Here is a 25,731-nt window from a genome sequence, read left to right on the forward strand (position 1 = left end):
TTAAAGTATTAATTTTTTCAGAAGCAATTGTGCTTTTAAATATTGTTTTATGAATAGTTTTAATTTCATCATTAGCTCTTCAAAAGACTCGTTAAATGAATGTATATCAAGTATTATAAAGTATTTTTAGGGTGTTAAATGCATCTAAAAAAAATAAGAGTAAAATACACCGGTTATCCTTATATTTTACCTCAATTACCGAAACCTTCTTTTTATTTTGAAAACATATATAAACCTCCCTTACAATTAAAACATACGTTATACAAACCTTCTTCCTATATTTAAAATTTTATTTTCATCTATCCAAACCGTTAGTTAACTGTTATGTTTGACTTTAAATTAATTTTTTGACCAAAATACCCCTTTTTAAATTAATAATTATTCAGACATTTATAGTTTCCAAAAAATGTTTTATGAAATCAAAAAATAATTATCTTTAAAATTTCTAATATGGTATAAAATTTATTAATTTTGATCCAAATCATAAGATTTTATAATTTTCATATTTTACTTTAAATCATAAAATTAGTTAAATTTTTAATCAAATCTTTTATGTTTGCCTTAACTGAATGAAATTGATGTAACTATAGAAATATAATTTAGAAATTCATTAGAATGAGGAATAAAATAATAAATAAATTTTATTTTGATATAAATTTCAGTTTAAAATAATATTATTAAAATATTCCTAAAAGGTGTTAACTAATTGAACTAAACTGTATGTTTTTAAAATAAAAGAGAGGTTTGTATAATTAATGCAAATTAGAAGGGTAGTCAGATTATTTTACTAAAAAAAAAAAATTCAAGGTATCAGCACATCACAAAATATTTTAGGATACAGAACACACTTAAAAAAATATTTTAGGATGCTAAGTACATTACGAAATATTTTAGGATGTTAGCTATACCTGGCAAAATATTTGATGTTACTAGATACACCTTAACCTTTGGATTAATGTTCTTTTGATTAATTTTTTCTGGTTAATTACTTTCTCTGTAAGAAGTGACTTTAATAATAAGAGCCCTTCCCCCCCTCCCCTCCCCAATAACTTGGGATTTGTTTTTATTTTCACTCGAATCAATTGAAACCGTTCGATCTAACTCGATGAGAAGTCTCCTCCGATCGATTCATGTATTTTGAGACGCGTCTCCTCAAAAGCGCGGGCGGTTACAACATGTGAGTGGTAAAGCAAATACTACCTCCGGTTTTAATTATAAAAATTAGTTGGCTAATTTGAAAAAATTAAAAAAAAATTAAGTTAGTTATTTGTAATAAATAAGTGTTATTTTTCTTAAAATATCCTTACCAATTAAGTGTGTTGGTTAGAATTATCATTGTTAGAAAGACCATCTTGAAAAAAAAAGTATAAATATGAGAAACAAAATGGATTAAGATAGTATATTTAGGACTAAAATAAAAGTCAAACAATATCTTATACTAACTCCGATCCTATTTATAAGATCCAGTTGACTAATTTGAGGAGATTAAGGGAAGAAGTTAAGTTAGTTATTTATAATAAATATATATTGTCTTTCCTAAAATATCCTTACTAATCAACTATATTGGCTAGAACTACAATTATTAGAAGGACTACCTTGAAAAAAAATACATAAATATGAGAGACAAAATGAATTGGAGTATTATATTTAGAACCAAAATAAAAATCAAATAGAATTTTATATTAAGAACCAGATATAGTATTAAGTACCGGAGGTAGTATTAGTGTTGGGTCTTTGCCCCATAAAAAGTGTTTTGCGTGTATGCCTATTTGTCCTCTGTGTATTGATTAGGTCAATTGATTATTTTTTTTAAAAAAATATACTAGTTTAATATAACTTTCTTCTTATGATATAACTATATGATTGGATCAAATACGAATATTATCGAATCCAGTTAAACAATCCCAAAAATGTTTTCCATATTCATGTGGATTCAAACTTGATACTTTGTATCTAAACAATCAAACTTCCACTGAAACCAACGTTGATTTCATTATAATTTTCTTGACCAATGACGTTTCAGTTTAAATCATACGGAATATCACAGGATTTTCCCCGTTAACGCGTACGAACACCACGCAATGTGCCCAGCCTTGATATTTCTGTCGAAATTCTTGTCCAAAAATTTACAAAAAAAAAAAGGATCCGTTAGGAGATTTTCCTTTGAATTAGTACTAATCTTTTGCTTCCAACCTTGCCTAGTTACCTACTTCAAGTAATGCGACACAAAAATAAATAGGGAATTTGACTTTGAAGGTTTGAACTAAAATCAAGTCAGAATTTCCATTCAAATACTTCATCGTTTTTTTCACTCAGATTCTCATTTTTCAAAGTTCAGATTCTTCCTCCTTTGGCTTGAGTTAAGAGCAAAGCGTGTGTTAATTATTGACTAATTGTGGAGGATTAGTATTTCATAAACTTTTCGTAGTTATGCTTTGCATTTGCACAGAATGCAGCGTGAGCTTTACGTGCTCCATTTGTTTCTTTGACAGAAAACTTTTGTTTGACAATATGAATTCTTGTTGCTGCCTCCGATATAGTTAACTGATTTCAACGAGAAAGTTACTAAATTATTTTAAAATATTTATATTTATTATTTTATCTAAATTAATTTATCTTACTTATAAATTGATATATAATCTAATAGTATAAACAAGTATTTTAGAAAGATCAGATAATATATGCTATAATTAAATAATTGGATACTCTCTATTGTTTAAAATATGAGATAAAATTTATTAATTTATGTTTATTAAATATGTAAGGCGTGTATTTTTTTTTTAAATATGCTCTTATCAATAAAGAAAGAAGAAAATATAGGGTAAAATTGAAAAAAAGACAAAATTGAATGTTATCTTATAAAAAAATCAAGTTCCTCTAACAAAGTTTAACTTATATTTTGAAACGAAGGGAGTACTTTTCTTAATTTTTCTAAATTAGTTAATTGGGTATTATATTAAGAATGTGAGGTAGTATTGTCTTACTTATAACCTTATCTTCACTTGTAAAAGAAATTTATGGAGACAATGGATTAAAAAAATTAAAGACATACTAAAAATTTTGAAAAAAAAATCTGACATATTAATACTACCTCCGATCCTTAATATAAGAGTTAATTGACTAATTTGAGTATATTAAGAGTTGACTAATTTGAGTATATTAAGAAAATTAGTTAAGTTAGTCATTTGTAATAAATATGTGTTGTCTTTCTTAAAATATCCTTCTTAATCAAGTATATTGGCTAAAACCACTATTATTACAAGAATTACCTTAAAAAAATAGATAAATATGAGAGACAGAGTGGATAAATAGATGTTGTCTTTCCTAAAATATATTTGTTAATCATGTATGTTTGAATTACCTATAGATACTAACTCCTTAACATATGCAACTAATATATGAATTACTTGAGGGCAAAATAGATAAATATTGGAGATAAAGTGGATTGAGAACCAAATTATAAGTCAAATTAGCATTACATCCGGAGGTAGTATGTGCTTTAATAATCTCCTTTACATTTTATCTTCTTACACTGACTTTGCTTCTATTTAAATATACATTTAAATTCAAATAATTAATATCGATAAGAATACGATAAAAAGATTTTTTTTTTTGCGAAATTTATCTTATATTTGAATAAATTTTATGTACTAATTCATCCTTCATAAATCCTAAACTATAAAAAATAATTTAAGTTGAGAATGGTATTTTATATTTTGTTATAGGAAAAAATAAGTTCTCTTATAAATAGTATGAAAAATTGCTAAAAATTTTCCTATTAAAAATTTGAACATACAGTTATGTATAAATGTCTTCAATTTGCATATAATTAAACATAAATTACATACAAATTAAGAAAAGTCATACAAGCTAAAGATCAATTGCATAGCCCTATTTTAGGGGGAAAATGAGAAATGTTTGGACATAATTGAAGATACGTTACGCAAAACTGAAAAAAATTATACTCGCTAAAAATAAATTGCACAATCCTATTTTAGAGGCAAAATGGAAGATGTTTCCACACAGTTAAAAAAAAAAAAAAAATTACCCCTGCTCAAGAAACTTACAAATTTTAGGTACCATTGACAAGGGAGAATTACCGTAGAATAGAGATTTAATTACCTAAAAGTCTAATAACAAGTATATAAGTACAAATTTCAATGTAAAAAATGAGATCGGGTTTTTTTCTCACTCATGATTGAAATTTTGAGTAATTAAATATCTTCATTATCCATGGGACTCACAGTAATTCTCTCATATTTTAAAAAGGGAGTTTTTAGCCATTTTTCTTAAATAATACTAGTAAACTGTAAAAAAAAATATTTTTTTAAAAAAAGTCTTATAATTACTATTCCTTCCATCCCTTTATACAATAAATAACTATAATTTCTATCTTATTCCTATTTAATTATTTATAGGAAAAATTTGCAAGATATCTCAAAATTTCTTGATTATTTTCATATTTTGACTATATTAATTACTTATTTTAATACTCAATATATTTATTATCTTATTTCTTAAATTTATTTTTTTAGTTTAATAATATCCGAAAAAATAAATTTTTTATGTATTTATTATTTTTAACTAATTTTAACTAACTTTTTTATTCATATGATTTTGTCAAATATTTCTTATAAAAAGAATATTAAAAACCGTAATCCGACCCAAATAATGCGCCGGGTCGCATCTGTCTGCGGTTGGATGGGAGAATTAATGAAATATACGCGGATTCGGTGTTCATCCGAAACTCTTCAGAAGACGGACTAGAAAGGCTCATGCATTTTCCTTGATTGGCTGAACAACTTAAAATGTAATTTTCGGTGTGTCCGTCTACTTCCATTCGTTTTTCGTTTTATTCCTGTACTTTCTTGTTGCTTTCCTGGTTCAAATTTGTCCCTGAAGGAGACCAAAGCAGAAAAATTCAAGGACCCGTTCCAAGTCCCACAGTCTAATTTTGCATGGAAATTTCCGTCTTGAGCTTCAAGGTGACCCCTCCTATAAGAATGAAAAGGTATCATGCGAACTCGAAGACAAGGTCTCAGAACTTTTCAGCATTTTGCCTTTCCGTGTCTCAGGTTTGATTTAAATGCTCCGAGTCAGAGCTTGCAACCTATATTCTTGCCTTTTGGCAAATCCGAAATCATTTCTCTCATTTTCTGCAGTCCCTTCACCTCCAAAGACAACTCTTGGTTCCATTTACCCCTCCTGCCCTGTCTTCCCCAAAGGTGAGGTCTGTATATTTGTAGTTATATATCCAACTGATTTAAGGCAGCGCCTTTGGGTATTTGGAAACAATTTTAGGTGCTGGCATGAGTTGTTTATGCTTTGAGCTTGAGCATTGTGATTTGGTTTCAGTGTATACTTGAGTTTTGGAGTTAATCGTGCTTGCATTGGTATTCCTTTAGGTAACAGCATGAGTAACTGTTTGATCCCAAGGACATTCATGTCGGTTTCCACAGCTATAGAGGTAATGGAAGATAGAAGCACTAATGTACTTAATGCAAAGGAGGATAATCATGGAGGAGTTACAGTTAACGTGGACCAGCCTATGGATTCCATGGTCTTTGCTTCTTTGCTGGAATCATCAATGTCAAACTGGCGGGAACAGGTAGATTGTCAAATTTTTAAATATAATACCTCTTTTTGATTGAGTATATAAGATTTCTTTTCAGCTTTATACAAATAATCAAAATGGCTTTTACAGGGAAAGAAGGGGGTATGGATCAAGTTGCCCATACGACATGCAAATCTTGTTGAGGCTGTGGTGAAGGTAAATGCATTTGCTGCTGAATCAGTCTTGGCTAATCTTAACATGTTGACCTGCAAGTTCTCGTGGTCATGCTGATATTTGATACTGATCTCTTTTTGCAGGCTGGATTTAGGTACCACCATGCGGAGCCAGATTATCTGATGCTTGTACGTTGGATTCCCAACACTGCTGATACCCTTCCTGCAAATGCTTCACATCGCGTTGGAATCGGTGCATTTGTCATGAATAATAATAGAGAGGTATTCCTTTTTGTCTTTCTAGTTTTCATTGGGTCAACATTTTGTCGTCTAGCACTATCTAACGAAAGTACCATTGTTCATGTCATGAATATGGTATAAACTTCACCTTGAAGAAAATTAAAGAAGCAAGACTTCCAATTTTTTTTGAATACTTCGGCCTTGTTATCTGTATATGAATATAAAATCCTGCATGATACTTGCCTTCTCACCAAAACAAGTGGATTGTAAATTTAGTGGCTTTAATGCCTGTTCTTTTAAACATCTTAAGCTTCAAGAGTGGCTGGTCTTAAGGCACACGCAAATGTAATTGTCCACATATAATGATGTGTGTAGGAACATATTATTAGCTACATTCCTAGATTCGTTGAGGCTTTAGCTTTTGGATTGGCAGAGATTCGTTAGCAACTGAGGAAAAACAAAACATTTACTTTATCAAGGGGAGAAATCTGGGCTTTTTGTTTTCTTGGGACTTACAGATATAGCAAAAACTTATTTTCCACAATGAGGATCAATCTTTTCCCTTTTCGAGTACGTTTTCATTTGCTCATCAAAGGAACCTGTGTCAGCCTTCATTCCGTGATTTTCCATCTAGTTTTCAGGCCAAAAATTTCTATTTAGTGCTGTGACAGTGTACTCTTATGATTTATTTGATGTGTCATCCTAATGAAATTATTTTGTTTCACTCTATAGGTGCTTGTGGTTCAGGAGCGCAATGGGTGGTTCAAAGGTAAAGGTGTATGGAAGTTACCTACTGGAACTGTTGAGGAGGTAGGCATCTTCAATCCAATTTTGATGAATTATTTACTGTGTTTATATATTTCTGTATATAATTTGGATTGCATTTACAGGGTGAGGATTTTTCTGCTGCTGCTGTTAGGGAAGTTGAAGAAGAAACAGGAGTAAGTTTACTTAACCAATCTATTAAGTTTTCAACTCTGTTTTTTCCGGAGGTTTGAACTTTCTCCAGGTGAAATTGTCCTGGCTTATCTAAGTGTGAACAGACGGGGACCAAAAGAGGTGTTTGACCCAGTTTTTGGACTCATTTGAAGCCTAACACCTCTCTGCTTTAATTCTTCTTTCAGATAGAGACAGAATTTGTGGAAGTTTTAGCTTTCAGGTAAGACTAAGACATCCATTTAATTAGCGTATTTACATGTTAGTTGATAGCCATTAGTCGTCAAGGCACGGACTGAAATATTTTTCTCTTTTCTATCTTTCTTGCATTGCATCAGGCAAAGCCACAAGGCTTTCTTCCGGAAATCAGACATGTTCTTTGTTTGCATGTTGCGACCACGTTCCTTCGATATTCAGATGCAGACCTCTGAAATTGCAGCTGCTCAGGTATGTTCCAAGGCCAATTAATCCTTTTTTTTTTTTTTTTTTGGGGTCTAACTCCTACTCAGTTGCTTTCAAACTCATGATAATGTCTAATAGATTTCAACTTTTATTCAGTCATCTGGTCTTATGCTTATATTCTTATTCTGGTCAAGTGAACTAGTGTTTTCAATGTCTCACATCAGAAACTCAGGAACATATTTCATCTCTTTTACCTGTGGATGAGAAATGTCACTCATATTCTGATATAAAAAAGAAAGTAATTAGAAGTTACATATAATGTCAACAAGGACATAATGGACATTGCATCTGGTAGATATCAATCAGGGTCTGATGTAATTGTCCTTTTTATTGATGCAGTGGATGCCAGTTAAGGATTATGCAGCCCAACCCTTTGTGACACAAAACTCGGGCTTTGACTCGGTTGCAAAAATATGCTTAGAGAACCTGGATGGGAACTACACTGGCTTCTCTCCTCTGCCTATAGTTTCATCTACTGGGAAAAAGACTTACCTATATTTCAACAAACAGCATGCTGGCCACTTGTTTGCTTCCGAAGATCACCAAGCTTGACTTGCAATTGCAAGTGCAATAGGACTGTGAAACCTTCATAGACTATTAGGTTGTTTATAGCATTACACAGCTAGCTAGCTAGCTATCTCTAGCTCTCATAGTTTCTGATTCTGCATGCATTTTTTGCTATAACCATTTAATAATGGATTCAGTAATTTATTGTTTGTTGATTTATCAGATCTCTCTGCCATGTAAAGCTTTCTGATTATAGTACTCCCTCTGTTCCTTATTATAAGAGACATTTGATGCTTATGGCATGTTCCCATATATAAGAGACACTTAAAAGTTGTCTCTATTTTTTTGTATTGATTTCCTATTTTACCCTTATTTATTTTGTCTCCAACTCATACCCTCTTTCCCTCCCACTTTTCTTTCTTTTAATAATTTAATTGTTCTCTCTCATACTCTCTCTCCTTATTAATGGAGGCATTGTTGGAAAAAACATTTTATTTTTTACACATTAACTGTCCTCAACTAATTTTAACTGTTTTTTTTATCAACGTAATTTGGTTATTTGTCTCTTATAATAAGGAACGGAGGGAGTATCCAAGTGTGATTTTATTTATATGCTTATCTGATTTCCTTTAGCGTTCTACTTCCAGGTATTGTGTCCCTAATTTTATTTCCCGTCTCCGTAGTGCCTCATTCAATCAGCTGAGAATAAGGCGTTCATCGTGAGATCAAATTAATTAATGTTGATGTCACCCCAAGAAATATAATAAGAGTTATGTGAGAATAAGGAATCAAATAGGATTTTTTTTTAAAAAAAAAATCCCAAATTCAGCTGTTATAAGATTGATTCATAAGAGTATGTATATCTTTATACGTAGTGTATTTTTAGATTTTAGAATCAACACGTCTAAACTCTCTTGTATATGAAATAACACATACAAGATTATAAACCATGTACTGAGCAATATAATACTCCTCCGGTCCTAATTATAAGACCCAATTGACTTATTTGAGGAAATTAAGGAAGTAAGTTAAGTTGGTTATTTATAATAAATAAGTGTTGTCATTCCTAAAATATCTTTGCTAATTAAGTATATTGGCTAAAACTATCATTATTAGAAGGATTATCTTGGAAAAAAATACATAAATATAAGAGACAAAATGGATTGGGTCTTATAATTAGGACCAAATAAAAAGTCAAATTGGGTCTTATAATAAGGACCGGAGGAGTATATTCTTTAAACTGCGTATGATGAAAGAAATCTGATTATTAAAAAAAAAATCTGGTGTTTCCGGTGTTCTGTGATTAATTTCGTTGGCTGACTTTTTATAAATGATAAGAACATCTCAATTAAAATTAAAATTAAAAGACCTGTTGATAATATTTATGATAATAGTATTATATTAAATTTAAGTATAGGTGGCTCACTATAGTGTAAAATCAACCTAATGGATTATTAGTTTATATCCAATATTATTAAATTAAGTCAACTTTAAAGTTAGATGAGGAGACATGATGCAGGCATCTAAAGACAATCAAAATTTAATATCTAACTAAAAAATTTTGTCATATGTAAATGCAAAATAATTCACATACAAATTGCACAGATCCCACTCATCACATATTTATTTATTCTGAAATTCATTTGATCGGGACATTGTGGCCTTGTAGGATTTTCGTCCGTTTCCTTGATGTCATTATCAGTTACAAAATAATCAATCTTTATCACTGTTTATTTATACAATTACAAATCTCTAACTTAGTCTCACTGTATAAATTTTTCCTGTCACACGGCAGCTTCAATTACCTAATACTCCCGTAGGAATCGGGATGTTGGTTCGTCTGATTCTATTAATTACTTCTTCAATCCTTAATACTCCTCCGATCCTAATTATAAGACCCAATTGACTTATTTGAGTAGATTAAGGAAGTAAGTTAAGTTGGTTATTTATAATAAATAAGTGTTGTCATTCCTAAAATATCCTTGCTAATTAAGTATATTGGCTAAAACTATCATTATTAGAAGGATTATCTTGGAAAAAAATGCATAAATATAAGAGATAAAATGGATTGGGTCTTATAATTAGGACCAAATAAAAAGTCAAATTGGGTCTTATAATAAGGACCGGAGGAGTATAAGATCTATTTAACTAATTTGATTAGATTAAGAAAATTAGGTAAGTTAGTTAATTATAAGAAATGTGACACATTTTTCCTAAAACACCATAATCATCTTTCTTAATATCTCCTCTTTCTCTTCTATTTGATTATAGTTGAGGGAGTATCTATAGGGGCAATTTAGAGAAAATTAATAAATATGAGAAATGGGTGTTATATTTAGGATCAAAATCCTATATTAAGGACCCAAGGAGCATTAATTAATCTATAATCAAAATATTTAGGTGAAATTAATTTTTTTATCCCTATGGTTTTGACTCAACTGCAATTCAAAACCCTAAACTTTTACTCCTTATAACTCAATTCTTATACTTTTATCTTGATACAACTTAGTCGAATAATTTTAACTATTTAAAAATTTAGTTTTTTTTTCTAAATTTTTTTTGCCAACTTCAAAACTTTAGTTTCTATATTTTAGAAAATAAAGTTATACTAAATAAACCTAAGCTTCATAGAATGTATAACTTCATTTTCAAAACTGTAGTTTTCATATTTCAGAAAATAATCTGTTTGATATAAAGGGAATGGAGGGGAGGGGATGAGAGTTTGCCTCACTTTTCTAATTTTTTAAATCAAACCCATTAAATTTTTTTTTCACCTCCCTTCCATTTCACTCGTGTCAAACATATAGTTAGGAATTAAAGTTTTAAATAATTAATATTATAAGACTTGAGTTATAGAATATCAAAGTTTAGGGTCCTAATAGATGAGGACTAGGTTTATGCAAATTAAAACGATAGGGATTTTTTTTTCTCGCCAAAAAATTATTAATTTTTCTAAATGCTAAAAATACAATAACAACCATTTTTTCCTTTCAGGTGGCCAAAAAAAAAATTTCCCCCCCTCAAATCATATGGATTAATTGACCTGATCTCAAAAAAGAATTGATATAACAAGAGAATGAGCTCTGGGGTCCCAAGAATTAAGTGGCTGGATCAAGCAAGGGAAGGAAAATCTTATAATTCCATATTCCGTCTGAACCCGTCTCTTTTTGGAGATACCCGGAAAAGATTCGCCCTTTTAGTTTTTTTTGGTCAAAGATTCGACCTTTTAGTTGAAGTCTAAGGATTTTGTAATATACGAATTGCGTTTTTTCTTGACTACATTATTTCTTACTTCCTTAAGATTGTTTTTTCCTAATTTAAATTGCCTCAATTCGTATAATACATTTTATTGAATTAGAATATGGCTGATTTTTCAATAAATAAGAGAGGTAATGCAAATAAAAAATGATTATTATATCAGGAAAATTATTATTTAATGCTAGTAACAAAAATAGTAAAATAGTCAGGTATTCATTTCTTATTTTTCCTCTACTGATTTATCCAAAAAGATTTATAAAATTTCTCTTGCGTACCATTTTTTTAATATTCTTTCTATCCTTAATATAAGATTTATTTAATTAATTTGATTAGATTAAAAGAATTAGGTAAGTTAGTTAATTCTAAGACATATGACATATTTTTCTTAAAACACCATCATCACTTCCTTAATACTCCTCCGGTCCTTAATATAAGACCCATTTAACTAATTAGATTAGATTAAGAAAGTTAGGTAAATTAGTTAATTATAAGAAAAGTGACACATTTTTCCTAAAACACCATAATCATCTTTTTTAATACCACATCTCCCTCTTTTATTTGATTATGGTTGATGGAGTATCTATATGGGTAATTTAGAGAAAATTGATAAATATGATAAATGGTCTTATATTTAGGACCAAAACCATCTTAAGAATTGGGTCCTATATTAAGAACCATAGGAGTATCTTTTTTCCCTCTTTTACTTGATTATGGTTAAGGGAGATCTATAAGGAGAATTTACAAAAAACTGATAAATATATAAAATAAATCTTATATTTAAAAATAAAATTAACTTAATAATTAAACCCTAAAATCCAACAGAGTATAATAAAATTATTTTTAAAATTATCATCCCGGCTCCAACCCCAACACCCATAAAGGCATATGTACCAATCAGTTCCGCTCGCGAACTATTTAGAGGAAGAGGATCCATCATCAGGAATCTTCTGTCCTCGGAGATGGCTGTGGCAGAAGGCAACTGGGTTAAGGTCTCTCTCTTATCCCCCTTCGTCTACATCGCCATGTTATTCTCCACTGTGTACGATTGCGATTTACGATCTTCATTTCTGCCGAATTGTCTTTTTTTCATTTCTCACTTCAATTTGTTTAGGGATTCTCAACCACGTATTTGTTTCCCTGTGAATTGGCAAGATCATCTTTTCTGTTCTCATTCAATATTCACCCGACACTGTAAATTTCGCTCTAAAATTCCACTCTCTATTTAACTGGCACTTGTTCTTGCAAATTTACGATTTCCTGCAACTTTTTTACGGCACAATCAATCCATCATTCTAAGTAACTGAGGGTAGAAGATAGGATAGGGATTTCTTGTGAAAATCAGGTATTCTTACTTTTAATGAAAAGCCCTTTATTGATAGTTTCACTGTTAACTTTATCTCTAATATGAAAATTTTCCTGATATTTGTCCCTATCATCAACAATTTCAAGCTATCACCTTGCTCTGTTCTGCGTTGTACCTGGAGAAGTATGAACTTATATCTTGTCTTCAGAATTTTTGGGGGGAAAAAAGAAATTACTATAGAATTTATATTGCAAAATTTGTTTTTGGGGGTTATTTTCCACCAGCTAGAGCAGAATGGAACAGGGCCTGGGGCAAGAAGCTCACATGCAATTGCCATAGTAGGACAGAAGGTGTATGCATTTGGGGGTGAATTCGTGCCTCGTGTTCCTGTGGATGACAAGCTCCACGTCTTCGATCTTGAAACTCTGACATGGACTGTGGCTGAAGTTTCCGGCGACAACCCACCGCCGCGCGTCGGTGTTACAATGGCCGCAATCGGAGATACCATCTATGTGTTTGGCGGTGGGGATGCTGAGCACAAAGAGCTGAATGAGCTGTATTCTTTTGATACAAAGACTAACAAGTAGACCTTAAACTCGAGCGGAGACGCCGGACCACCTCACCGGAGTTACCACTCAATTACCGCCGATGACCGGCATGTTTATATCTTCGGTGGCTGTGGTGTCTCCGGCAGGCTCAATGATCTGTGGGCATTTGATGCTGTTGAGAAGAAGTGAGCACAACTTCCTTCCGCTGGGGAAAACTGCAAGGGGAGAGGTGGGGCTGGGCTTGCTGAGGCCCAAGGAAAAATATGGGTTGTTTTTGGGTTTTCGGGGAACGAAGCCGGTGATGTGCATTATTTTCATCTGGCCCAAAAGAGCTGGGCCCAGGTGGAAATAACTGGTGAGAAGCCCACTGCTCGCAGGGTATTCTCTAGTGTTGCCGTTGGGAACCACATATTCATATATAGTGGTGAGATAGATACTAGTGACCAGGGTCACTTGGGCGCCGGCAAGTTTTCCGGCGAGGTTTATGCCTTGGACACAAAGACATTGGCATGGAAACGATTGGACGATAAGCCGGATTCCGGTGGCCATCCAGGACCTCAGGGGTGGTGCGCGTTTGCCGGTGGTTTGAGGGACGGCAAAGAGGGAATGTTGGTGTATGGAGGGAATTCGCCGGGTAATGATCGTCTTGATGACATTTTCTTTTGCACTCCTCTCTGAGTTTCATGTATGTAAAATTGGGTCATGTTGTGAATGTATAGGATACTGGTGGCAGCATAATGGTAATTGGAATGTGATCTTGGTTACGAAAGTTTGGTTTGTAGTGATATTTTGAGACGTGTCTCCTCAAAAATAGGAGCGGTTTCAATATGAGCGGTCAGGCAAATATTACTGTTAGGCCTTTGCCCAATATGATGTGTTTTGCGCGTGTGCCTATTTGTCCTACACGCATTGATTATGTCAATTAGTTATGTTTTTAAAAAAAATATATTACTTCTGGTTCTTAATACTACCTCCTATCATTAATATAAGATTTGTTTTATTTTTATTTTGATCATAAATATAAAACTTTAATTTATTTTGTCTTTTACATTTATCTATTTTTTAAAGATCGTTTTTGTAATGATAATAGTTTTAACTAATATACTTAACTAGTAAGGATATTTTTTTAAAAAAGCAATGCATGTTTATTATAAATAACTAACTTAATTAGTTTTTTTAATCTATTCAAATTAATCAATTAGTTCTTATATTAAGAACCGGAGGTTATACTAGTTTAGTATAACTTTTTCTTATGCTATGACTATTTAATTCAATCAAATTCGAATATTATTGAATCAAATTAAATTATCCTACAACAGGTTTCTATATTCATGTGGATTTAAACTTGAGACTTTGTATCCAAACAATCAAACTTCCACTGAAATCAACGTTGGTTTCATTATAATTTTCTTGATCAATGCTGTTTCAGTTTAAATCATATGAAATATCACCACGCATTGTGCCCAGCCTTGATATTTCCCTCGAAATTCGTGTCCAAAAAAAAAAAAAGGGATCCATTAGGAGATTTTCCATTGAATTACTAATCTTCTGCTTCCAACGTTACCTTCTTTAAACAACGAGACACAGAAATAAAAATATATGTGCAATTTTTAATATCCAACATTGTGAAAGGCCATAAATGTGGAATTTGACTTTGAAGGTTTGAATTAAAATCAAGTCAGAATTTCCATTCAAATACTCCATCGTTTTTTACTCAGATTTTGATTTTTCAAAGTTTTTAACATACAATTATGTATAAATGTCTTTAATTTACATGTAATTAAAAATAAATTGCATACAAATCAAGAAAAGTCACAGCCGCTAAAAATCAATTCCATAGCCCTATTTTAGGGACAAAATGAAAGATGTTTGGATATAGTTGAAGACATGTTACGCAAAACTGAAAAAAATTGCACTCACTAAGAATGAATTACACAGATCCTATTTCAGAGGCAAAATGAAAGATATTAGTACATAATTGAAGATGTTAGTACACAGTTGAGGAGTAATTACTCCTGCTAAAAATAAGTCATATCTGCTCAAGAACTTACAAATTTCAGGTACCTTTGACAAGGAATTACTATACAAAAAATAGATTTAATCATCAGAAAGTCTAATGACAAGCATATAATGACAAATTTCAATTAAAAAAAATAACATCAGGTTTTTTTTTGGTCACTTATGATTGAAGTTCTAGTAATTAAATGTCTTCATTGTCCTTGGGACTCGGTAATTCTCTCATATTTTGAAAAGGGAGTTTTTAGCTATTTTTCTTAAATAATACTAGTAAACTGTAATTTTTTTTTAAAAAAAAAGTCTTATAATTGCTACTCCTTCCATCCCTTTATATAATAAATAACTATAATTTCTATCTTATTCCTATTTAATATTTATAAGAAACATTTGCAAGATATCTCAACATTTTTTGAGTTAATTATTTATGTTAAGTACTTAATATATTTATCATTTTATTTTTAAGTTTATTTTTTATTTCAATAATTTTCTTATACTTGCCCTATAAATAAATAAAAGTATTTTTGAGGAAAAAACTTCAAATTTTTATGTATTTATTAGTTTTAATTAACTTTTGTTCATATGATTTTGTCAAATATTTCTTATAAAAAGAATATTAAAAACCGTAATCCGACCCAAATAATGCGCCGGGTCGCATCCTGCTGCGGTTGGACGGGAGAATCAATGGAATATGCGCGTATTAGGTGTTCATGCGAAACTCTTCGGAAAACGGAGTGGAAAGGCTCATGCATTTTCGAAGTGACGGGTGTCGATCCTCTCAGAACCTTCTTTCTATAAGAATGACAAGGTATCATGCGAACACGAAAACAGCGTCTCAGAGGACTCTTCAGCATTTTGCCTTTCCGCGTCGCAGGTTTGATTTAAATGCTCCGAGTCAGAGCTTGCAACCTATATTCTTGCCTTTTGGCAAATTCGAATTCATTTCTCTCATTTTCTGTAGTCCCTTCACTTCCGAAGACAACTCTTGGTTCCATTTACCCTTCCTGCCCTGTCTTCCTCAAAGGTGAGGTCTATATATTTGCAGTTATATATCCAACTGATTTAAGGCAGCGCCTTTGAGTATTTGGAAACAAGTTTAGGTGCTGGCATGAGTTGTTTATGCTTTCAGCTTGAGCACTGTGATTTGGCTTCTGTGTATAATTGTGTTTTGAAGTTAATCCTGCTTGCATTGGCATTCTTTTAGGTGACAGCATAAGTAACTGTTTGATCCCAAGGACATTCATGACGGTTTCCACAGCTATAGAGGTAATGGAAGATAGAATATCTAATTTACTTAATGCAAAGGAGGATAATCATGGAGGAGTTACAGTTACCGTGGACCAGCCTATGGATTCCATGGTCTTTGCTTCTTTGCTGGAATCATCAATGTCAAGCTGGCGGGAACAGGTAGATTGTCAAATTTTTAACTATAATACCTCTTTTTGATTGAGTATATAAGATTGCTTTTCGGGTTTATACAAATAATCAAAATGGCTTTTACAGGGAAAGAAGGGAGTATGGATCAAGTTGCCCATACGGCATGCAAATCTTGTTGAGGCTGTGGTGAAGGTAAATGCATTTGCTGCTGAATCAGTCTTGGCTAATCTTAACATGCTGACCTGCAAGTTCTCGTGGTCATGCTGATATTTGATACTGATCTCTTTTTGCAGGCTGGATTTAGGTACCACCATGCGGAGCCAGATTATCTGATGCTTGTACGTTGGATTCCCAACACTGCTGATACCCTTCCTGCAAATGCTTCACATCGGGTTGGTATCGGTGCATGTGTCATGAATAATAATAGAGAGGTATTCCTTTTTGTGTTTCTAGTTTTCATTGGGTCAGCATTTTGTCTTCTAGCTCTATCTAACCTGAGTACCATTGTTCATGTCATGAATATGGTATAAACTTTACTGTCAAGGAAATTGAAGAAGCAAGACTTCCAATTTTTTTGGAAACTTGTAGTCAATACTTTGGCCTTGTTATCGGTATATGAATATAAAATCCTGCATGGTACTTGCCCTCTCACTAAAATAAGTGGATTTTAAAGTTAGTGGCCTTAATGCCTGTTCTTTGAAACATCTTCAGCTTCAAGAGTGGCTGGTCTTAAGGAACACGCAAATATAATTGTCCACATATAATAATGTGTGTTGGAAAATATCATTAGCTACATTCCTAGACTCATTGAGGCTTTAGCTTTTGAAATGGCAGAGATTCATTAGCAACTGAGGAAAAACAAAACATTTACTTTATCAAGAGGAGAAATCTGGGTTTTTTGTTTTCCTATGTTAATAATATTTTCTTGAGGACTTATAGATACAGCAAAAACTTATTTTCCACAATGAGGATCAATCTTTTCCCTTTTCAAGCTCGTTTTCATTTGCCCATCAAAAGAGCCTGTGTCAGCCTTCATTCGGTGATTATCCAACCAGTTTTCCGGCCAAAAATTTCTATTTAGTGCTGTGACAGTGTACTCTTATGATTTATTTGATGTATCATACTAATTAAATTACTTTGTTTCATTCTATAGGTGCTTGTGGTTCAGGAGCGCAATGGGTGGTTCAAAGGTAAAGGTGTATGGAAGTTACCTACTGGAACTGTTGAGGAGGTAGGCATCTTCAATCCAATTTTGATGGATTATTTACTCTGTTTAATATACTTTTCTGTACATAATTTGGATTGCATTTACAGGGTGAGGATTTTTCTGCTGCTGCTGTTAGGGAAGTTAAAGAAGAAACAGGAGTAAGTTTACTTAACCAATCTATCAAGTTTTCAACTCTGTTTTTTTCGGAGGTTTGAACTTTCTCCAGGTGTAATGGTCCTGGCTTATCTAAGTGTGAACAGACCGGGACCAAAAAACCTTGAGAGATGTTTGACCCAGTTTTTGGACTCGTTTGAAGCCTAACACTTCTCTGTTTCAATTCTTCTTTCAGATAGACACAGAATTTGTAGAAGTTTTAGCTTTCAGGTAAGATTAAGGCATCTATTTAATTAGCGTATTTACATGTTAATTGATAGCCATTAGTCGTCAAGGCACGGGCTGAAATATTTTTCTCTTTTCTATCTTTCTTGCATTGCATCAGGCAAAGCCACAAGGCTTTCTTCCGGAAATCAGACATGTTCTTTGTTTGCATGTTGCGACCACGTTCCTTCGATATTCAGATGCAGACCTCTGAAATTGCGGCTGCTCAGGTATGTTCAGGGCCAATTAATCCTTTTTTTTTTTTTGGGGTCTAACTCATACTCAGTTGCTTTCAAACTCATGATAATGTCTTAACAGATTTCAACTTCTATTCAGTCATCTGTCTCATGCTGATATTCTTATTCTGGTCAAAGTAAACTAGTGTTTTCAATGTCTCACATCAGAAACTCAGGAACATATTTCATCTCTTTTTATCTGTGGATGAGAAATGTCACTCATATTCTGATATAAAAAGAAAGTAATTAGAAGTTACATATAATGTTAACAGCTTAACAAGGACATAATGGACATTGCATCTGGTAGATATCAATCAGGGTCTGATGTAATTGTCCTTTTTATTGATGCAGTGGATGCCAGTTAAGGATTATGCAGCCCAGCCCTTTGTGACACAAAACTCGGGCTTCGACTCAGTTGCAAAAATATGCTTAGAGAAGTTGGATGGGAACTACACTGGCTTCTCTCCTCTGCCTATAGTTTCATCTACTGGGAAAAAATCTTATCTATATTTCAACAAACAGCATGCTGGCCACTTGTTTGCTTCCGAAGATCACCAAGCTTGACTTGGAATTACAAGTGTAGTAGGACTGTGAAACCTTCATAGACTCTTAGGTTGTTTATAGCATTACACAGCTAGGTAGCTATCTATCTATCTCTAGGTCTCATAGTTTCTGATTCTGCATGCATTTCTTTCTCTAACCATTTAATAATGGATGCAGTTATTTATTGTTTGTTCATTTATCAGATCCCTCTACCATGTAAAGCTTTCTGATTATAGTATCCAAGTGTGATTTCATTTATATACTTCTCTGGTTTCCTTTAGCGTTAATTTTAGTGTTCTACTTCTAGGTATTGTGTCCCTAGTTTTATGTCGCTACTCCCTAATGCCTCATTCAGTCAGCTGAGAATAAGGCGTTGATCGTGAGATCAAATTAATTGATGTTGATGTTACCCAAAGAAATTTAATAAGAGTTATGTGAGAATAAGGAATCAAATAGGACCAAGAAAAAAAAAATCTCAAATTCAGCTGTTATAAGATTGGTTCATAAGAGTATGTATATCTTTATACGTACTTTTTATAATGTATTTTTAGAATCAATACGTCTAAACTCTCTTGCTTATGAAACAACACGTATAAGATTATAAACCATGTACGAGTAATATAATTTATTCTTTAAACTGCGTATGATGAAAGAAATCTGATTATAAAAAGCAAATCTGGTGTTTCCGGTGTTCTATGATTCATTTCATTGGCTGACTTTTTATAAGTGAAAGGAACATCTCAATTAAAATTCAAATTAAAAGACCTGTTAATTATGATAATATTATATTAATACTACATCCGGTCCTTAATAAAAGATTTTGTTTGACTTTTATTTTAATCCTAAATATAAAATCTCAATTTATTTTGTCTCTCATATTTATGTATTTTTTTTAGGCAGTCTTTTTAATAATAGTAGTTCTGGCCAATACACTTGATTAGTAAGGATATTTTACAAAAGACAATACTTATTTATTACAAATAACTAACTTAATTTCTTTCCTTAATCTCCTCAAATTAGTCAACTAGCTCTTATAATTAGGACCGGAGGTAGTATTAAGTATAGGTGGCTCACTAAAGCGTAAAAGCAACCTAACGGATCATAAGTTGATATCCAATATTATTAAATTAAGTAAACTTTATTACATGCAAATGCAAAACAACTCACCTACAAATTCCATAGTTCCCACTCATCACATATTTGTTTATTATTAAGTTATTTATTCTGAAATTCATTTGATCGGGACATTATGGCCTTGTTTATTTATATAATTACAAAATAATCAATCTTTATCACTATTTATTTATGTAATTACAAAATCTCTAACTTAGTCTCATTGTATACATTTTTCCCATCACACGGCAGCTTCAATTACCTAATATTCCCGTAGGAATCGGGATGTTTGTTCGTCTGATTGTATTATTTATTAATTAATTTATAATCAAAATGTTGAGACAAAATTAATTTTTTTACCCATACTTTTAACTCAATTGTAATTCAAAATCCTAAACTTTTACTCCATACAATTCAATTTTCATAGTTTTGCCTCGATATAACTTAGTCGTATAATTTTAATTATTTAAAATTTTAGTTTCTTTTACTTTTTATTTTTTGCCAACTTCAAAACTTTAGCTTTTATATTTTAGAAAATGATTAATACAAACTTTGGTCTTTCAAGTTTTTTCTCATTTTAATTTTTGTCTCGTAAGTTTCTTTTTATTTAAAATATTAGTCTTTATAATTCAATAAAAACTTGAATCATTTTATCCTTTAAGTAACTAAAATCTATGATTTAAAACTTAAGAGATCAAAATGAAAATTAGGACAAACTTGAGAGATTAAAGATTATATTAACTTTTTCGAAAATAAATTTATACCAAACAGACGTCAGTGTCATAGAATATATAACTTTATGTTCAAAACTTTCGTTTTGTTATGAATATTACGTGGATGTCTATTTACCCCTTCCTCTTCATTTTCACCAAGTAACTTCCACTACCTTTACCATCCACTACTCCTCCACTATCCATTCACTTTTGTAATTCACCTCTATTCACATTCATGGGATTGATTGTTCATAATTTGTCACTTAAAGACAATTGTAACTTATGTGTAAGACTATACCTATAAAAGCTTGTTCATAATATCAGATGCCATAGATTCAGAAATATCAACTGATGTTACTAAGAGGGGGAGTTAACACATGTTATACTCTTTTTTCCTTGACTACGGTTTTTATCCCACCAAATGTTTCCTAGTAAGGTTTTTAATGACGCAACACTGGATAGTATATCGATAAATGTGTACTCTTTTTCTTCCTCTAGGTTTTTATCCCACAAGATTTTTTCTAGTTGAAGTTTTTTAACGAAACACATATTTGTATAATGAACATCCAAGGGGGAGTGTTATGAATATTATGTGAATGTCCATTTACCCCTTCCTCTTCATCTTCACCAAGTAACTTCCACTACCTCCACCATCCATTACTTCTCCACTATCCATTACTCCTCTACTATCTATTTACTCTTGTAACTCGCCTCCATTCACATTCATAGGATTGATTGTCCACTATTTGTTATTTAAGGACAATTATAATCTACATGTAAGACTATGCCTATAAATAGAGTATGTCATTTGTGTTGTAGAGTAAGTGAAGAATATAATAGTTCCCTCATTCTCTTGTCTTCATCTTTCTCTACTTTTGTGGTTTTATTTTGGTTTCATTTCATGAGAAGTTTCTATATTTCAGCAAATAATCTGTTTAATATAAGGGGGAATGAACCCCACTTGTCCAATATTTTAAATCAAAGTTATTAAAGTTTCTCTTCTCCTCCCCTCTCTTTCTCTCATACCAAGCACATAGTTAGGTATTAAAGTTTTAAATAATTAATATTATTAGAATTGAGTTGTAGAATATCAAGGTTTAGGGTCCTAATAGACGAGGACTATCATACACCTAAGGTGCATGCAAATTAAAACGATAGGGATTTTTTTGGCCAAAAAATGATTAATTTTTCTAAATGCTAAAAATATCAACAACCATTTTTTCCTTCAGCTGGCAACAAACTATTTTTTTTCCCTTCAAATCATATGAATTAATTGACCTGATCTCAAAAAAGAATTGATATTACGAGAGAATAAGTTTTGGGATCCCAAGGATTAAGTGGCTGGATCAAGGGAGTAAGGAAAATCTTATAATTCCCTCTTTTCACTACCGTCACTTTTCAGAGATACCGGGAAAAGATTGGGGATTAGATTCTCTCAACTTTCCTTCCCATCCTCTTTCCCACCATTACATTTTTTTTCCTTTATAACTATTAGATCAAAACTCTAATGATTCAGATTTAATTCTACCTCTAATCTTTAATATAAGATCCTATTTATTTTTATTTTTATTTTAAATATAAAATTCTAATATATTTTGTCTTTATATTTATCTATTTTTTTCAAGATAATCTTTCTAATAATGGTAGTTCTAGATAACAAACTTTATTAGTAAGGATATTTTAGAAAAAATAACACCTATTTATTATAAATAATTAACTTAACTAAATCTTTAATCTCTCCAAATTAGCCAACAGGGTCTTATAATTAGGATTGGAGGTAGTATTTTATAACATTTGATAAAAGTAAATATTATTATAAAAAATAGATAAATAAATTTAAACTGTTAGAATCTAATCTGAACAGTTCATAGCTATAGACTGTTATTATGGAGGAAATTTTTTTTCAATTTTTTTTATTATAGTTGTGACCCGATTAGACTAGATTTTAACAATTTAAATTTATTTATTTTTTAATAACATTATTTTTATAAGATGTTAAATCTGAACTATTTGATTTAATAATTGTGAAGAGAAAGAAAAAAAAGGTAGCAGAGGGGGAAGATGATGGGAAGTTTAGTGTTGAGAATCCAATTCCAAAGATTGGACCTTCTGGTTGAAGTCTAAGGTTTTTGTAATATATGAATTGCGTTTTTTTTTTACTACATAATTTCTTACTTCCTCAAAACTGTTTTTTCATAATTAAAATTGCCTCAATTTGTATAATATATTTTATTGAATTAGAATATGGCTGATTTTTCAATAAATAAGAGAGGTAATGCAAATAAAAAATGATTATTGCGATTTTCGAGCTTCATTTCTGCCGACTTGTCTTTTTTTCATTTCTCACTTCGATTTGTTTAGGGATTCTCAACCACGTATTTGGTTCTCTGTGAATTGACAAGATCAGCTTTTCTGTTCTTATTCAATATTCACCCGACACTGTAAATTTCGCTCTAAAATTCCACTCTCCATTTAACTGGCACTTGTTCTTGCAAGTTTACGATTTCCTGCATCTTTTTTATGGCACAATCAATCCATCATTCTAAGTAATTGAGGGTAGAAGATAGGATAGGGACTTCATGTGAAAATCAGGTATTCTTACTTTTAATGAAAAGCCCTCTGTCAACTTCATTTCTAATATGAAATGTTCCTGATATTTGTCCCTGTCACCAGCCATTTCAAGCTATCCTTTGCTCTGTTCTGCAGAGTACCTGGAGCAGTATGAACTTATATCTTGTCTGCAGAATTTTTGTGGGGAAAATTAGAAATTACTTTGGAATTTATTTTGCATAATTTTTTTGCGGGGTTATTTTCCACCAGCTAGAGCAGAATGGAACAGGGCCTGGGGTAAGAAGCTCACATGCAATTGCCATAGGAGGACAGAAGGGGTATGCATTTGGGGGTGAATTCACGCCTCGTGTTCCTGTGGATAACAAGCTCCACGTCTTCGATCTTGAAACTCTGACATGGACTGTGGCTGAAGTTTCCGGCGACATCCCACCGCCGCGCGTCGGCGTTACAATGGCCGCAATCGGAGATACAATCTGTGTTCGGCAGTAGGGATGCTGAGCGCCAAGAGCTGAATGAGCTGTAGTCTTTTGATACAAAGACTAACAAGTGGGCCTTAGTCTCTAGCGGAGACGCCGGACCACCTCACCGGAGTTACCACTCAATCACCGCCGATGACCGGCGTGTTTATGTCTTCGGTGGCTGTGGCGTCTCCGGCAGGCCCAATGATCTGCGGGCATTTGATGCCGCTGAGAACAGGTGGGCACACCTTCTTCCACTGAGGAAAATTGCAAGGGGAGAGGTAGGCCTGGGCTTTCTGAGGCCCAAGGAAAAATGTGGGTTGTTTATGGGTTGACGGGGAACGAAGCCGATGATGTGCATTGTTTTGATGGCCCAAAAGAGCTGGGCCCAGGTGGAAACAACTTGTGAGAAGCCCACTGCTCGCAGGGTATTCTCTAGTGTTGCCGTTGGGAACCACATATTCATATATAGTGGTGAGATAGATCCTAGTGACCAGGGTCACTTGGGCGCCGGCAAGTTTTCCGGCGAGGTTTATGCCTTGGACACAAAGACATTGGCATGGAAACGATTGGACGATAAGCCAGATTCCGGTGGCCATCCAGGACCTCGGGGGTGGTGGTCGGAGGGATGGCAAAGAGCGAATGTTGGTGTATGGAGGGAATTCGCCCAGTAATGATCGTCTTGATGACATTTTCTTTTCCACTCCTCTCTTGAGTTTCGTGCATGTAAAATTGCGTCATGTTGTGAATGTATAGGATCGTGGTGGCAACATAATGGTAATTGGAATGTGATCTTAGCTAGGAAAGTTTGGTGTGTAGTGTGGCATATGATTCCACTTTGGATAGTGCTTTCGTGTTGAAATGAAGTTGCCACAATGACTTGAAGTTGAAAGTTTATGCTTGATATTGGAGTCCCACATTTTCTTTAAATTTCACTACCTCTAATTATTATATAAGAGTTACAAAACTAATTTGCAAATTATTAAAAAAATTAATTTAGTTATATTTGTAATAAATATATATTGTTTTTTAAAATACTCTTATTAATTATGCGGGTTAAAAATAGCATTAGAAAAAAGGCGGCCCGTCACGGGCTTGGGCTGGTTTAAACCTGAGTCCCACAAATATGTGAATTTCTCAGGCTCGGTTCTTGAACTGACGGGTTCACGGTCAACCCGTTAGCTTTTGGCCCATTTAATTAAAAATGTGATTTTTTATGCTTCTTATATTTTTTATCAAAATAATAAAAATAAAACAATAAAATTACTAATAAAAGGTAAAGATATTTTAAAGAGATTAGGTAGTATATGTTATAATTAAGTAATTTGATACTCTCTATGGTTTAAAATATAATATAAACTTTATTAATTTATGTTTATTAAATATGTAAAGTATGTATTTTTTTCCCAAATACATCCTTATTAATAAAAAGAATAAGTAAAATATGCAATAAATAAATTTAAAAAATATAAATGGGATAAAATTGGAAAAAAAACTCATTAAATACTCAGACAAAAGTGAATATCTATAACAATCTTAAAAAAAAATCAATGGTCGGCTTGAGCTGTTTTGAGCTCATGGATGGCGCCTCACTCAGATTACTGTTCTATGAACAGTAATGGCTGTGTGAACAGTAATGGCTTAATACATCTGGCTCCGTGCGTTGGTTGTCATGTGTCAGAATGGGGTAAAGTCATGGGTAACCCACGTGTGCAGGTTAGTTACTGGTTACATTTTGTTTATAAAGGAAGTACTGGTATGTTTGGTATGGTCCATTTGCTGTTAAGTATGACTAGGTGAGAGTTTTTTGGAGTGGAGTGTACATATTTATATTCGTATAGCAACATCTGAAAGTCTCTCAACTGGTTATTTAATGAGGTGTATTTGCTTTTACATTCAAAGTCACTAATTGTATGCGTTTTTGTGTGATTTCTTAGTTTATCTTATCTGCAGTTCAAACATGGCTGAGCTGTTTGATAGGCTTGAAGGACTTGGCACCTCTTCGTGGAGATATGGAGAGTTATCGTGAGGGTGGAGAGTGATTTATATGAGAACCGACTTTGATGTATATATCGTGACTGTGGTTGCCTGAAGAAATTGATCATGGTTGATATATTATGTTGCATAATCAAGCCTGATGT

General features: G+C 32.5%; 2 protein-coding genes and 2 pseudogenes across 3 annotated transcripts; all 4 read left to right on the plus strand.

The window, feature by feature from the left end:
- The first annotated feature begins 5,014 nt into the window (after nucleotides 1-5,014).
- On the plus strand, nucleotides 5,015-18,763 carry LOC114749959 (nudix hydrolase 7-like). 2 transcript variants are annotated; one of them, XM_028938506.1, is made up of 10 exons: nucleotides 5,015-5,075; nucleotides 15,956-16,018; nucleotides 16,199-16,401; nucleotides 16,498-16,563; nucleotides 16,665-16,802; nucleotides 17,525-17,602; nucleotides 17,686-17,736; nucleotides 17,928-17,962; nucleotides 18,078-18,186; nucleotides 18,544-18,763. In XM_028938506.1, the coding sequence occupies exons 3-10, from the start codon at nucleotides 16,237-16,239 to the stop codon at nucleotides 18,754-18,756; spliced, it is 855 nt and encodes a 284-aa protein (XP_028794339.1). In that variant the 5' UTR covers nucleotides 5,015-5,075; nucleotides 15,956-16,018; nucleotides 16,199-16,236; the 3' UTR covers nucleotides 18,757-18,763. The 2 variants fall into 2 exon arrangements, with proteins under 2 accessions (XP_028794339.1, XP_028794340.1); XM_028938507.1 differs by lacking the exons at nucleotides 5,015-5,075; nucleotides 15,956-16,018 and adding an exon at nucleotides 16,049-16,094.
- Nucleotides 5,055-8,095, plus strand: LOC114749958 (nudix hydrolase 7-like). The gene is made up of 10 exons (XM_028938505.1): nucleotides 5,055-5,075; nucleotides 5,103-5,225; nucleotides 5,406-5,608; nucleotides 5,705-5,770; nucleotides 5,872-6,009; nucleotides 6,700-6,777; nucleotides 6,858-6,908; nucleotides 7,092-7,126; nucleotides 7,242-7,350; nucleotides 7,705-8,095. The coding sequence occupies exons 3-10, from the start codon at nucleotides 5,414-5,416 to the stop codon at nucleotides 7,915-7,917; spliced, it is 885 nt and encodes a 294-aa protein (XP_028794338.1). The 5' UTR covers nucleotides 5,055-5,075; nucleotides 5,103-5,225; nucleotides 5,406-5,413; the 3' UTR covers nucleotides 7,918-8,095.
- LOC114749957 (nitrile-specifier protein 5-like) lies at nucleotides 12,073-13,659 on the plus strand (annotated as a pseudogene).
- Nucleotides 18,764-23,205: 4,442 nt separating the features above from the next.
- LOC114749954 (nitrile-specifier protein 5-like) lies at nucleotides 23,206-24,346 on the plus strand (annotated as a pseudogene).
- The last annotated feature ends 1,385 nt before the right edge of the window (nucleotides 24,347-25,731 follow it).

The sequence above is a fragment of the Neltuma alba genome, unplaced genomic scaffold (genome assembly GCF_004799145.2).
Source record: "Neltuma alba isolate B1F8T4 unplaced genomic scaffold, ASM479914v2 tig00006238_pilon, whole genome shotgun sequence".
NCBI classification, from domain to species: Eukaryota; Viridiplantae; Streptophyta; class Magnoliopsida; order Fabales; family Fabaceae; genus Neltuma; species Neltuma alba.